A 14,538-nucleotide genomic window follows, 5' to 3' on the forward strand; every position below is an offset into this window, starting at 1 on the left:
GCGGATTTGGGCAACGGCTTTGGCAGGAGGCGCGCAGCTTCTGCTCCGTGTGCCGCCGCGCTGCGCGGGCAGAGCCCAGCTGCTGTACCGGGAGTGCAGATAAGTTCAGGTGCAGCCCGGGGGCTGGTGGTGCGGGGGGGTGGGGGTCTCTTTCCAGATGCGCAGCGCTGCTGCCAGCTGGAGGGGAAACACTCCTGCTGTAATTTTGATCTGAGCGTATCAGCCACGTTCTGGCCATTAGGTTTGTTGCTCATCTCACTTTTAATTCGCACTTGCCGTTTCTGTATAGCTGCTTGTTTCTTTGTCGCACAGTACAGTGCAGTTTTCAGCCCTAATTTCTGTGTGGTGTAGAGGTAGACTGCGCTCTGCTGTAAGCAGTTTTCAGCTTGAGAAGTTTGCTTTCTCCAGAGTGAGTAAGACGGGTTTTCATGGGGGGAGGGGGCTGTCTGTGCTTGCTTGAATACTTCAACCCTTCAGAGCAAGGAGAGCATCAAAGGTAGTTTCTGGTTTGGTTTTCTTGCATTAAAATACCTGGATGTGTAGGGTCAACAACACTGAGCATAAAAATACCTGCCAAAACTATTATGCCTGTGAGTGTGTAGGTGAGAGCTGCTTGCTCCAAAGAACTGGCCGTGAAAGTCTACCGCTGGACGGGTGACCCGTCCCCTGTGGAACCGGTCGCAGGGATGGAGCCGCGGGAGAGTGGAGAGCCCCCGAGGCAGGAGAAGCTGATCTGTGCCGGGAAAGGCCAGCAGTATCGTACAGCCGATGTGGCCGTGGTGGGCTGCTGGCAGCTCCTGTTTCTTCCTGTCATATAATGCCCAGAGGAAGAAGTTCAGTTCTGTGATACTTTTTGTCATAGACACAAAAAATCTGTACCAAAACTCTTCATGTTTTAAGTGACACCTAGGGATGTAGATGTCAGAAGCTAGTGGGAGAGGTGGTTTGTGCTAGGTGGGTCGGCTGAAGTGCTTGCAGTGCAAGCTATCTACTAGTGTCCTTTTGGTCACAATAAAAATCAATGTGCTGTATAGGCTGATTTCTCTACCTTGATTTATTAACACAGACATTTCATCTAAGTGTAACTGCTGTTGTACTTTAGAAGGAGGAGCGACTTTCACAGCTGACCAATTTTGAATACTACTTATGCACATTTGAGGCCAGTCTAATGTAGCAAAAGAATTAATTTGAAGAGCTGCTTCTTTGTGTCTGTCTCTTTTTAACAGCGCCGATGACAAGTCACAGAGAATCAACAAACGCAGATGGCTGGAGGGGGCTCTTGTTGCTTTGGGGAGTAGTCTATTGAACAGTGAAAGGGTAGAAGATAAACACATTCACACACAACACAAAAAATTACTTTGTGTCTGAAGTTTGTTAAAATTTAATTCGGGAGAAGTTTGAAAAGTTGTATTTCTGTAAGCACTCTTAAATTCACTTCGTTCATACTGAAAGTTCCTTTCTTCCAAGGACAACTACAAAGTTCTAAGAATAGTAATCAGATATATATATATATATCTGTGCTCTGGCAGAACATTTCTGGGGTAAAAAACCCCACAGTACCACATCTTGTGTGACTTCTCAAAACTGTGCTAAGTACGGTGTTTTCAGCTAATGCATAACAGCATTGGTTAAATTGAAGGCTGCCGAAACTTTAAACCCCCCTGTTACGGGTGTATTGACTGAATCTTTTTGGTCATTGTGGTGGTTTTCTGAAGACTTACATGTATTTCTACAGAAGGATTTAACTTTCAAGATGAAAGGGTACCAATATCAACCTCCTGAGGAACATGAATTCAGACTGAATAACTGAATGGGTATTCTTTTGTTCGTGCTGCTGTGAATGTTGTTTCCCCCTAACCCTTTTGTGTCAAGACCACTTAACACTTACTTTTGTCTTGCTGTTCATACTACCTTTTCAGGAGTCTGATGGCCGTCACTGCTTAGTTTTACATTCTCTAGAAGCCATGCACAATATCGTAACTTAGTCCCCAACCTGCCTGGAGCAGAGCCTCATCTGTGTAACCTGTACCCAGTGGTCTTCACAAATAAGTCTTTAAATACAGTTGCAACTTAAAATTTCTGTTCTTTCTCCTAGGGGGTTGTCTAATTTAAGAGTGATTTTATTTGTTTTTAAGGGTGTTTTGGGGAGTCTCTGGCTTTTTGTGACTTTCTAGAACTTTTTTTCTGCGAGCTCTGAAGGGAGTATAATGAGATCAGTATGGCACTCTTCATTTTGTTTGACTTGGCAGATTAATCCTGTAATATATTTAGTACTTGCAAATCCAGGATTTTCTTTCCAGCCAAACAGTAGACCAGAAATGATAATTCACAGTTTCTGGGATGCCACACCAATGTGCTGAGACATGGTAGGAAGAGGAACCTGACAAATCTTGCACCTTTTGGTAATGCGCACTGTGAAGGTCATGCACACTGTGAAGGTCACTGAAGAATGCCTGCAGTGGCAGTACAGTTTTTCTGCAACTGTCTCATAGTGTTGTGAAAAATCAGGAGAGTTTAAATCATGACACTCAGAAAAGGAGTGTGATATTTTTTTCCTTGCTTATCATAAATATGGGCATGTATTTTCAATTCACATGGTTATTGTGGAATTTATGTTGTACATTTATGAAAAAGTATCAGCCTTTTGAACGCCTGAAACTGATGCATGGTTCATATGTCATTAAATTAGAAACTGCGGGAAAACAAAGAACCATCTGGAGATGTTGAGGTTTCTGGCTAAATGTCTATTAGCACAGGAAAACTATAAAAAGTGATTCAGCTACAAAAGGAGGCAAAGCTTCATACTGGGCTTTTTGTCTGTTGGTTTGGTTTTGTTTTGGTTTTTTTAAACCATATTCTTTTCATATTTAGGTGAAACACCAGAATGAAAGACATGGACAATATCAAAACTGTAAAGAAAGAATGGTAGGTGCCAGTTCCCCCCTCCCCCTTTTTCCTCCTCCTTTCCTGCCCATGACTTTTCAAACTGTTAGATTTTAAAGTTTTGCCATTTTTTCTGTATCCACCTGCTCCACATATACTGATGTTTAAAAAAAATAAATTGTTTTGCAAAAAGTTTTTTCAAATATTTGGAATAGTTTCTAAATGCAGGAAGCTGTGTAAATATTTTTATTTAAAATAGAAAGGCAGCCTTACAAATTGCTAACTCATTGTGCATCTCTGTCTTTGATACGGAGGTGTTTGGTTTTCCAGTTATGTTTCAGAGGTAAAGCACAGTGAATACCTGGATTAATGCTTCCAGTTTCTTTTGTTCTGTTAGAAAACTAAAATGGGAACAGGGTACTTTGGAAATGCCTGCTTTAATGTTGAGTTTTTCTTTTGTTTATTTAACGATGTTAATCTGTAGGGATTCTTAGTTTTGCACAGATGCACTGCAAACAATTCCTTTTTATGCAAATGTATGTAATTACCATTCAAGAAAGCATTGCTGCCCTTGGATTCAATGCAGAGTTTTATGTAAAACCAGTTATTTTTCAAGAGGTGGGTGGGGTTTTTTTCTGATTTGCTGAAAATAGGCTTTTCTGAATCTCCCAATAGGAATAACTCCTGCGATGTTTACCAAAAGCTGCATAATCCTCTTACTATGTAAAGTACCTAAACTGAAAGATAATCAGTCAGGTCGCACATTTCTGTGTTTTGATTGGTGCAAAATCTAACAGAAGCAGCTGTCAAACGTATAGTGTTCTATAAAAAGCTGTGTTGATGCATCTTTACTCTGGCAGTCTCCACATTACTGAAGTCTTCTATTGTATTTCTTCAGAGTGCTCAAGTGGTGTTGAGTCACTTGTTCGTGATTTTCTCTAATGTCCTCTCAGGGACAGTAATGGTGATTCTGTGATGATGGTTTAGGTGGGGGTCAGGGAGTAAATCCTGGGGAAATTTTCTCGTTTGCGTTTTTTAAAACTTAAAAGGCAGAGGAAGTCACCCAGGCTTCTATCATGGAAATGCTGTTGGGAAGGCCCTTCACTTGTGTGCAGTTAAATGTTTCATGGTCTGCATTAGAAGTATGAATCATCTAAACTGCATTCCTTGCTCTGATACCAAGTTTAGAAGCTTCTGCATAGATGAACTCACCTTTCTATTTTCATTCTTTAACTCATGCTTAAGAAGTGTAAATAGTGGCAGTTAGAGATTTGTAAGGAGTTTCTAGAAAAGGCACAACTCAAAGTTGACCTGATGTTTTGTAACAGCTGAGTAAGCTGGGTGAGGGGAGCATGCCTCTTACACTGCTTGATGCTGAACTTCTAGGGTAACTGCTCGTCATCTGCTGTGTTCTGAGGCATCATTTTTACTTATGTCTTTGTTCTGCAGGATGTGTAAGTCAGGAACCAACAATCAGATTTTGAATGGTACAGAACAAAACTGTGACTTCTTTGTAGACAACCTTTTTGAAGAAGCTCAGAAAGTTGGTGCTATATGTATGCCTCCAACCACAGTCAAGAACCAGGTAGGCAGTGAAGAGGAAAATACTTACGTTTAACATAATAGCACTCCAGGAGGACCCTGGGAAACAAATGCAAGAAGTCCAGCAGTCTTACCCACTATATCTGTAAGCAAATGCACACAGGCTTCAGACAGTAGCAGGAACAGTCTCCTGTCGCTTGGTCAACCAGGCCTGTGCTTCTGGGCTTCTGACTCTTAGGATTTTGAGGTGTGTTTATTGTTGTTCTAGTTCTCACGCTGGCATTGGGTAATGCACTTCTGCTTTGTCAGTAAGGAGAGCGAGCTGATCATGAGGTGCAAGGAATGACAACTACTCTGACATAAGTTGTTAGAGAGTTGCAGCCTTTTTATGCAGAAGCACAACCCAATTTTTTTTTCTTTTGCTCTCATTTATATAGTAGTGAGACTTTTAGTATGGGTGTGTGTCTCAGTGATCCTGTCCTTTTCCTAGACTTCTGTTACTCCCCAAAGACTGGTAAGGGGGTGGAGAAAAGTCTGTGTGGTACAAAGATGTCAAGGAGAAATTTGAAGTGGGAATTTCTGGAATCTACATTTGTGGATCCCCAGAGGAACCTGGGAAAAAGGGAATGTCAAGGAGACCTTGTTGACAGATAACCGAAAGAGAAGGAATTCAGCTTTTTGCACGTGCTGTGTATTTACGTAGTGATCATCTTCTAACAAGTCAAACCTTAAAAAAGAAAAATAAAGCTTTCAAGTACTATCATGCAGAGTAGTTTCTAGCTGAGCTGAATTCTGCATTTATACATGTTGCATATACCTCACATGTGGCCAAGTATCTCTCAAGACAATGTTATTTCCGGGATCAGAGCTGTGTAATTAAATGCTTTCTTAGATGACTTGATGCATAAATATGAAAATGCATTCCCAAATATATCCATGTTAAAGCTGGAGAGGCTTCAGTGAACAGTGTGAAGGCTACAAGCTGAGGCAGAGGATTTTCTCTGGCAAAGTAAATTCTCAGTAATTCATTAATTTTTTCATCTCCTAACACTAAGTTTCTGAATATACCCTGGATAAACATGTATGACTGCCTGAAAGTGAATTTTTAGATACTTGCTGCATTTCCTGAGCAAAAGGCTTCTGCTTGTATTATCTCAATGCCTGCCTTTATGAAAATCCTCTTGAATGATCAGAACAAGTCTTTGCCCTAATAAATCCCCAGCTGGACTATTCTGGTAGCTTGTGTTCCAACACCAGCCCTGGGTGCTCTCAATTTAGCTCTTGAAGAGTAGCAGCTGGCTGGGCTCTTCCAGCTTCCTACCCTCCCCACCCCACACACCCCCCCTGCCCACCCCGCTTCACTCCAAGAAGGAGTTTTCTTGACCTAGGAGAGCAAAATGATTGGGGGAAGGTTTATTTCTAACCCTGATTGACCCAAGATGCTTAAATGTGTCACCCCTTGCAGTTGCTTTTCCTGTTGGCACAGGGCCAAAATAGATTATAGCGAGCCTTCTCTTAGTATTTTTAGTCCATGCAGCGGATGACTTACAATCATGGGGTGCTCTGGGTATCCCGAACTGTTTTTACATCAATGCTATAATGAAAATTGTTGTTACTTTATAGGTGGATGTAATCATTAAACTCTGGAAAAACGGGTTTACAGTAAATGACGGTGAACTTAGGAGCTACACTGATGTTGCAAACCAGCAGTTTTTGGACTCCATTAAAAAAGGGTGAGTTTTGTGTTCTTAATCATCCTGAGTTAATGTGCTTTGAATAGCACTTACCTTACACTCTTAAATTTTTTACATCGCTGCTCAGCTTTGCTGCACTGCAGTATCCCTGTAGGGGTGTAGGCCACTGCCTGTCTCAGTTCCTGCAGTGCTAATGGCTGTTTTAACATCAACAGGTTTAATATAGCTTTCAATCGCAGTAGTCATACACTTGCTGATGAAATAGATAAAAGCGATTGTTGGTATGGGGCACAGCAGGTGCAGAATGAAATAAAGAATGAACTGAGTGCCCAGTAAGAGCTACTGATCAAATAGTACTTTGGCTAATGAACTCAGTATGCAAGTGGTTGAGCGTTTCTGTATTTATGGTCTTTGTTTTCTTTATATTGATGAAAAATCTTAAATCGGCACAGTTGCTCCATGTAACATTAAGCAACTCTGATCAGTCTTAAATTTCAGACATTTTTCCTAGTACAAATTGTGTGTATATAGCAGTCTTACTTTTATCCCCCTGTTAAAAATTAGCATGCTATCCTGATTTCTGCTAGTGTTCGCAGTGCTGCTTTAAAAAAATGGGTTGACCATACAAACCAATGTAATTTTGAGCCTTTAATTTGTAGTCTTGTTTCCTCACCTCATACAAAATAAGAGTATAGTTTTATGGAGAATATAGTTTAACTCCTTTTCAAGTACATGAAATTGCTAAGCCATTGTATTTTTTGTTGTTTCCGTGCTTTGCTAGCCCATCAAAAATGCTAATTTTACACTATGTTTCTTCTCTATGGCTGTCAGTTGGGTTTAGTTCTGTAGCAGTTAACTGCTCTGTTGAAAGCCCTTCACTGCCTTTGTGTACATGCATCAGGAGTTTGCCACCTTTCTTCCACCCTTTGCTTGTGGAGATGCTAATAACGAGACGGTTCCTGCATAATTGTTGATGGTAGAGAAGCACTTAGTACAGCCTCTGTACCAGCTGAGCCCCAGTGCCCAAAAATGAAGTAGCTGCATCGGAGCTCATAGACAAAGGCATTGTTGTGTTGTGCTTAATGCAAGTAATGCATCACTGAGGTGCTATTACTCTGCTAAAGAATGCAGCTATTAGTGATGGTGTATTTTTTAAAAGCTGAGATTTGTGTTTATTTTAAATTAAAGCTATTGAATCTAAACTCAGATTTTTATCTTTAAAAGAAAAAAGGCTTTTTTTTCCTCCTTGTTTTACTATGGAGATAAAATAATTGAACCTTTTGCAGCAGTGGATGTCAATACTGAACTTCCTACACATCGTGTGCTTTGGAGTGGTAACTGCTGAGTAAATTTGAACATCGTTCAGCAACTTAATGTCTTCTTTTATTGTTCACTTTCTAGTTAATTTGCAGTTCAGGAACTTGAAGTTGTTTGTATAACTCTTGATAAATACTGGTGATACTTTTTTATTAAAAAGCATTGTCCTTGAAAGAATAAACATAGAACAGGCATTAATCTATTTTGTATACTGAAAACAGTATAGTAGTTCTTTTTCTGACTTGTTTTATTTTTCTTAAGGGAACTGCCTTTTGAGCTACGAAAAGTTTTTGATAAGGAAGAGGTAGATGTAAAAGTGGAAGATAAAAAAGATAAGGTGTATTTATCATCAAAAAAGCCAATGTTTCATCCCTTTTCTGGACACGGTTACAGATTAGGAAGGTGAGTAGTCTGTGATCTATGACTGGGGTTGCTCAGGCTTTTATCAAGTTGTGCCTTGAAATCCTGCAAGGGTGCAGGGTGCAGAGCCGGCTTCAGTGCTGGGTTTAGGGACCCTGGCAGTGCAGGGTGAACGGTTGCACTTGATGGTCTCCAAACAGATGATTCTGTGACTCTGCGACTGTCCTCATGGTAAAGAAATTTTTTTCTTGTATCCAGCTGAATGTCTCCCTTTTTCAATTTATGTCCACTGGGAAGAGCCTGATCCTTTCTCCTGATGACCTCCTGTAGACCCTGCCAGGCTGCTGTTAGGTTTGTCCTGCCCCTAAGACCATAACTTGCACAGGCTGAACAAGCCCCTCTCTTCCAGCTGCCTCTTACAGAGCGAACGCTCCAGCATTCTTTTGAGTACCGAATCCGAACCAGTGTTTAGGTGTGTGTGGTAGGTGCTGCATGGGGTGTAATCAGCTCCCACAACCTACTGGTTGTGTTCCTGCTAGGGAACAGAGTGCTGTTGGCTTTATTTGTTTAAGGTCTCAAACAGCAGAACTGTCTCCAGCTGAAAAGCTGACACTCTTCTATTCTGTGATTTAAGAGAAATAACTCTTCTAAAGCTGTATGTGCTTTCTGTGAGGAGAGGGGAGTATGACAATCCCATAAAGGGAACTGAAGAAATAAGAGGTTGTTTTACATTCTCTTAAAATTCCTCAGTATTTAACCATGCATTTATTGCAGTAAGACATTTTAGCATGTCACAGTGATCCTCTTTACCCCATGGCTCTCTTGTGGTTGGAGAGTGTCACCACTAATGCCAGTGCTAAAATTAGACTTGATTTATAACCAAACATACTGTATTTTGGAAGGCTGTTGTAGAGGGGTAGGCCAGGACTTCATGTATTTGATCCTTGTGACTTTTGCTTACTCCAGCCAAATCACCTGCTTTACATATCCCTGTTGTATATAACTTATGTGCCTGTAAAAGCAGACTTCAGCGTAGGAATGGAACACACTCAGTGATTGGGAGCGTACAGGAAGCCTTCACAGGTGGGACTGCTTAGTGACCTGCAGACTGGGGTGAAATGTGAGGTGAAGAGCTTGTTTTGATCAAGGAGAAGGGCTTGCTGCTAAGGCCCAGTGTATGTGCTGAGGGAAAGTGTGACCTGGTTTGAGTTAGAACAGAACTAATTCTGTCCAGTGATTTTACTTTCCAGCTCAGTCTAACTAACTGCACTGTCGGAAGTTAACAGCATACTTTTGCAGACAGTGTCTGCAAAACACTTGATGTTGACAGTTACTACCAGGGACTGGAATGCAGAAAGGCTCTTGCTTCTACTTGCTCCTGTGCAGACTGAGGTCACTGCTAAATCCTATGTTCTGTGTTGGTGCAGGGAGTTAGAGGCTACACCTGTGGGGAGGAGCAGACAGGACAGATGACTCTAAACTGACCAAAAAGATATTCCGTCCCATAGATGTCATATTTGGTATAAAGCTGAGGGTCTTGCCCCTTCTTGCTTTCTTCAATGGCCAGCGTCCAAGGAGGACTCTCTCTGTTCTGCCTCGATCCCAATCTGTGCATTCCTCAATCCAGTTTCAGAATCCAGCTCCTGCATCTGGTTCCTGTCTGATGCTGAGTCCAGCCTGGACCTTCCCCAGTGCCTATCCCACAGCATCTGTGGTGATTGCCACTGGGGGGGTTGGGTTCACTGTGGGTATTGTGTATATTTATGACTTTCATGTTATTATTTTAATTAAAGCAGGTTTAGTTTTCTCTTTCCAATCCGTGTCTCTCTCATTCCCTTTCTCTCTACCTTTGGGAATGGACAAGAGTTAATAGAGAGCATCTGTCATTCATCTAGTGGCCAGGCCAGCCCAGCCCTAACCCTTAACAGTTGGGTGGAATGGATTAGGCAGAGGAAGAAGATAAGAATGTGCAGAGTAAGAGACTGATAATAGTAAAGGATGAGTTGTTCCAGGCTACCAGAGAAGCAAGTATCTGTTTTGTCTGTTTCTGTATCACAGTCCATTGCTACATGCTTGAGTAGATACTGTCAATAGGGAAAATCTACACTTGAGACGCTGCAAGACTTGCTTTTGGTAGCGCTGAAATCCTGAGCAAATGGAAGGTCGAGAACTTAACCTTATTTTATCTACAAGTAGACCCATATACAGCAAAAGCAGAAGAATCTTCAGTGTGCTGGGTTTCTGCTGCTAACCAGTGCTAAATGCTAGGTTGTTCAGTTGCTTATCGCGCTCTGTCTTGCCTACAGCAAGTCATGATCTTGCTTCCCAGTAGGGAAGCTGGGTTCTGGAAACATGCAGTTCTGTGAATTTCAGCTGACTGATCTTGTACACTGAGACATCCTACAACTTGCTCAGTGTTTGGGTTTTTTTTTTATTTATGGACTGGATGAAATGCTGCTTTTTTCTCCCTGCCCTTGCTAGTCTATTCAGTGCTATGCTATTGGAGCCTTCTCTTTAAAGATGAGTAAATACTTTTGCTGATGTTGGAAAGTGCTCTTACTCCATAAACTAGTGCTCACTTCTTGGTGTTAAAAAATGTCCACTGAATGCATGCACTACTCTTTCAGCAGAAAGGCTTTGTGGGGAAATAGTAGTGCTGAGACCTGTGACGAGTTTTAAGCTGTAAAATTCCCTTTCCACAGCTGCATTTATGTGCTTAATGAGAAATGAGAGGCAAATGCCTGAAGAGTTTACTTCAGCCTGTTACCTAGCTAAGCTTCTGCTTACCAAATAAAGATTTTTTTTTTTTTAATAGCTTATAGATTTTCTGCCAGTGTTCCCAGATGGATGGATGATGTGGTGGATGAACCATTATGAGCTGGTCTGACTGGCTCATTAAAACTGTTGTTGGAGGAAGTAGAAATGATGTGTTTGTTGATAGAACTTAGATGAGCTTGAGCCTCTCTTTTGAGGAGGAAGAAGCAAGAAGACTTATCAGACCTTTCCAGTATACCTTATGAACCTATATAACTCGTGGGTATGTTCTGTTTTATTTGCCATCATTGAGCTGTGTTTAATAGTTTCGGACTATCACAAGATTTGCAACCTGGCTTTTCTATTGAGCTTATCAATGCATTTTAAAGACTGCCTCAGAAGCATGTCAAATCCCTTGTAGCAAAGCGGGCTTGCCCTATAACCTCATTAGGTTAAACACTGTGTGTCAGGCTTCTCAACCATTAGTCAGGGTAAGGCATGACACCTAACTCTTGGGCTTTTTCTTTTCAGAAAATTGACAGGAGGCTCTTACGTCTCTTCATTCTTTAGTTTCCATCTTCTTTTGATAATCTTATAAAGGAATAAGCCTTTAAAAGGGGTACTAATACTTTGATCTGAGGCTAATAAGAAACTTAGATTCTTGGTTTGTGGCTTTAGTCAAAGCTCCCACCACTAGATGGCTTTATCTGTCAGTTCTATAAGAGCAAAGTTATTATGCATAGAAAAGTTTTAAACTGTGGCGAATATAGGTCTTCTGACTTTGTCTTGCAGCTTAGCTTAACACGTTGGGTTCACACATACTTGCTATAGAAAGAATCAGCTCCAGGCCTACTGCAGATTCCGAGATGTGGCCATGAAAGAAGTCGGCTTGAAAATGACACCAAAATCTGTACTCGTTGAGACAGGTGTCTCAACTACAACTGTGACTGTTGGCCTAAAATGTAGTTCAGCCCAGGCTAAGCCAAAGGCCCGGCAGCTGTGTGGCTGTCTCTGCAGTCCCTGTTGGGCTGGAAACAGCTACCTCACACATGAGTACTTCAGTGTCTGAACCTGGAACTGATAGACACTGGAGCTAACAAAACTGGTTGTTGTGGGACTAAAGGATGACTTAAGCTTTTTTTTTTTCTCTGACACTGTTCAACATTATCTTGCTGGTGGGCAGTTTGGGTTTACTTTGTGTTGAGGTCAAGCATGGGCAGAAGGTAGATATGAGATAAATAAATCGGTAGAGACAGGTGGGTGATAGTAAGTCACCTGTACTGAGAGTACCAGAATGTTTTACAGATGTGCTTCCAGGAATCTGTTGGTGCCAAGTTCTTGTGCTGCAGCTGATTCCTGTGAGATGCAGAGCCGTCAGTTCTCTGTCTCTCATCTGTCACCAGTTGCAGTGAACATCTCTTATCACTCACTTGGGAATAAGATTCCTTGATTCTCATTCTTTTTGCAGAATTTCAATTGAAGAAATAAAAAGTGCTTCTGCTGTCCTAGAAACACTTAACTAGGCAATGGCTTGTGAGAGTTCTTGAAATACCTCAGACTGAGAAGGACATGAGCCCAAGACTCTAATTTTGTTAACCTGAATATATCAATTAGCCATCTTTGTTTTAATAATTAATTGGCTGTGACTTTTCTGCTTTGTGATTAAACTAAGTCAAGTACAAGAACATAAGGATGCAAGGGTGAGGTTTGTCTGCGAAGCAGGTATTATATTTTTAAGACTCGCTGTTAATCTACAGTCAACTTGTTACTGATTTCTCTCCCAAGAAACAGACACAAAACAGAAACTCATCAAAAAGAGGAAGCTTTTCCACAAACCACCATGAAGGGTTCATGTAGTCAGTGACCACAGCTGAGCTCAGAGAAGAAATGGTAACTCCTTAAATCACTGCTCGTGTTTTGCTAGCAGACATCTGGTTATACTCCCATGAGCTGAGGATATGCCCATTGGGTCAGGGCTTATGATGACCTGAACAGAACATGCTGAACAAGCTTAGTTCTGAAAGAAGCACTAGACACTTCTTCAGAACAAAAATTTTTGCCAGTAATTTTTTTTCCTTTTTTTTAAGACCATGCACCTGGTTTGAGGTCCTTGTATTCTGTCAAGTCATTGCATGGATCTTTGCCCTTACGGTAGGGTCAGCTGTCAAAAGTGCCTTAGAAAAAAACCAAAATTTACGTGCTGTGTGCATCAGCCTGGATTTTCACACTAAGACAATCTCTCTGATAGATGAGTAATGCTTCTAAGCTGAAATAGATGATGCTGGGTCTAAATCAAGGCTAACAACATTCAGTTAAATTGAATTACTGTAATCACATTACAGTGAAAATTAACATTGATTATGCAAATTCAGTACGCAAACCCCTTAAGGTTTCACCTGTGTGATTAGAGTACAAAAAATGCACAAAAAAAATCTTCAGACTTTTTCATCTCTTGTGTATTCGTATTTAATCCTTTGATATCAAAGTTCCTTTCTGTCTTGTAAAAATGTTTAACAGGAGCAAGCTGAAATTCTTTAGTAGGTTAAAGTCTTCAAGAGAAAGTATTGTCATTCATACAGCTCAAAAAAAAAAAACCCCAAACCTGACATTTATGTTAGTATTCTTGTATTTTTTAAAAGATGTCGTCAATACACCCTGATACAGGGCAGAAGGCTCGAGAAGTGGGGGTCTGGAAGGAGGTTCACGCTTATGTGTGTACACAGGAGACATAACCTTGTGTGGCTTTTCTTTTCAGTGCTACTCCAAGGATAATCTCTAAAGTAAGAGATGATCATCAAGGACCTGACAACAAAAGACACCTTCCTTTAGTATCCTTAAATGATCTGGAACCTATCACTAACATCCAGATCTGGTTAGCTGATGGGGAAAGGATAATTCAGAAATTCAATGTTTCTCACAGGTAAGACTTATTTTAGCACTGTCATATATATTTGCATCTTAATTCTTTGTCTTACGCCTGTGCACATGGTAGTCTATAATTTCTGTGAACAACGTACCTACTCGGTTCACTTCACATTGGGTTGCTGTTCAGCTGTACCTAGAAAACCTACTTTCACGTTTTGAGAAATCTTTAAGCTGACGAGAGGAGTACAAGAAGAACGTGAATTGATGTTGCTAGTCAGCCCATAACTGAGCATAAATGACAATCTGAGGAACCTGTAGGACTTCTTTGTAGGTCAGTGGAAGTTTAAGGTGTATGTATTGCCCATTCTTAGAAGCAGCAGCTTTTAATATGACAGCTCTCTCACAGAATGACCACATCTGGAGCAAATTGCTTAGTAAAAAGCCTGCGAGTCATTGGACATAGACAGCACCGCAGCTGGGAGCTAGGCTGGAGGATGTGACTTAGAGTTGAGCCAGAGAAAGCTCTAGGGAGGGCTAGAGTCATGGAGGTTCATCACCTGCACGTCAACATGAATGGAATAGAATGCATCCAATGTGTTTAATTCTTAACTAGTAAAATTTCCAGTTCCCAAAGAGGCTTATAAGTGGGGACAATGTCAGAAGGTGTCAGCGCACCATACGTGTACAGGAGCTTTGAGAAAGCGGGATTCACTCTTTAACATTGAATTATAGAACTACTGTCTTTAGAGACCTCTCTCAAATTTGTAATTTAAGAAATTATTCCAGTACTGTACACTCATATCATATGGAAAGGATATATTGCCTGTGCTGCTCTGTGGAGCAATTTAAAGTGATCACAGGTTGAATACAACCCAGGCCGCTGTCCAGATAAATTGTGTGTGTCTGTGGCTGGTCAGAAGAAGAGCTCAGCGATGGAAGGTTAATGATGATAACTTTTTCTTTAACTCGTACTAATTTATTAATGTTAGTGGCCTGAGGTATGAACTGAAACACTGTTGCATTGTACTGGCGAAGGAATTAAAATAGTGATTTTTTTAATAGATTACTATTTTAGTTATAAATACTTAATTGGGGGGCTTAATATCTTAATTACTTCATTATA

At 40.9% G+C, this 14,538-nt stretch overlaps 1 protein-coding gene across 1 annotated transcript; it reads left to right on the top strand.

Annotated features, from left to right (window-relative positions):
- Window positions 1-2,884: 2,884 nt before the first annotated feature.
- Window positions 2,885-13,474, top strand: UBXN2A (UBX domain protein 2A). The gene is made up of 5 exons (XM_010131687.1): window positions 2,885-2,925; window positions 4,333-4,468; window positions 6,049-6,158; window positions 7,698-7,838; window positions 13,306-13,474. Exons 1-5 carry the CDS (start codon window positions 2,885-2,887, stop codon window positions 13,472-13,474), a joined length of 597 nt encoding a protein of 198 aa, XP_010129989.1.
- Window positions 13,475-14,538: the final 1,064 nt, after the last annotated feature.

The sequence above is a fragment of the Buceros rhinoceros genome, unplaced genomic scaffold (genome assembly GCF_000710305.1).
Source record: "Buceros rhinoceros silvestris isolate BGI_N320 unplaced genomic scaffold, ASM71030v1 scaffold31742, whole genome shotgun sequence".
Lineage (NCBI taxonomy): Eukaryota > Metazoa > Chordata > Aves > Bucerotiformes > Bucerotidae > Buceros > Buceros rhinoceros.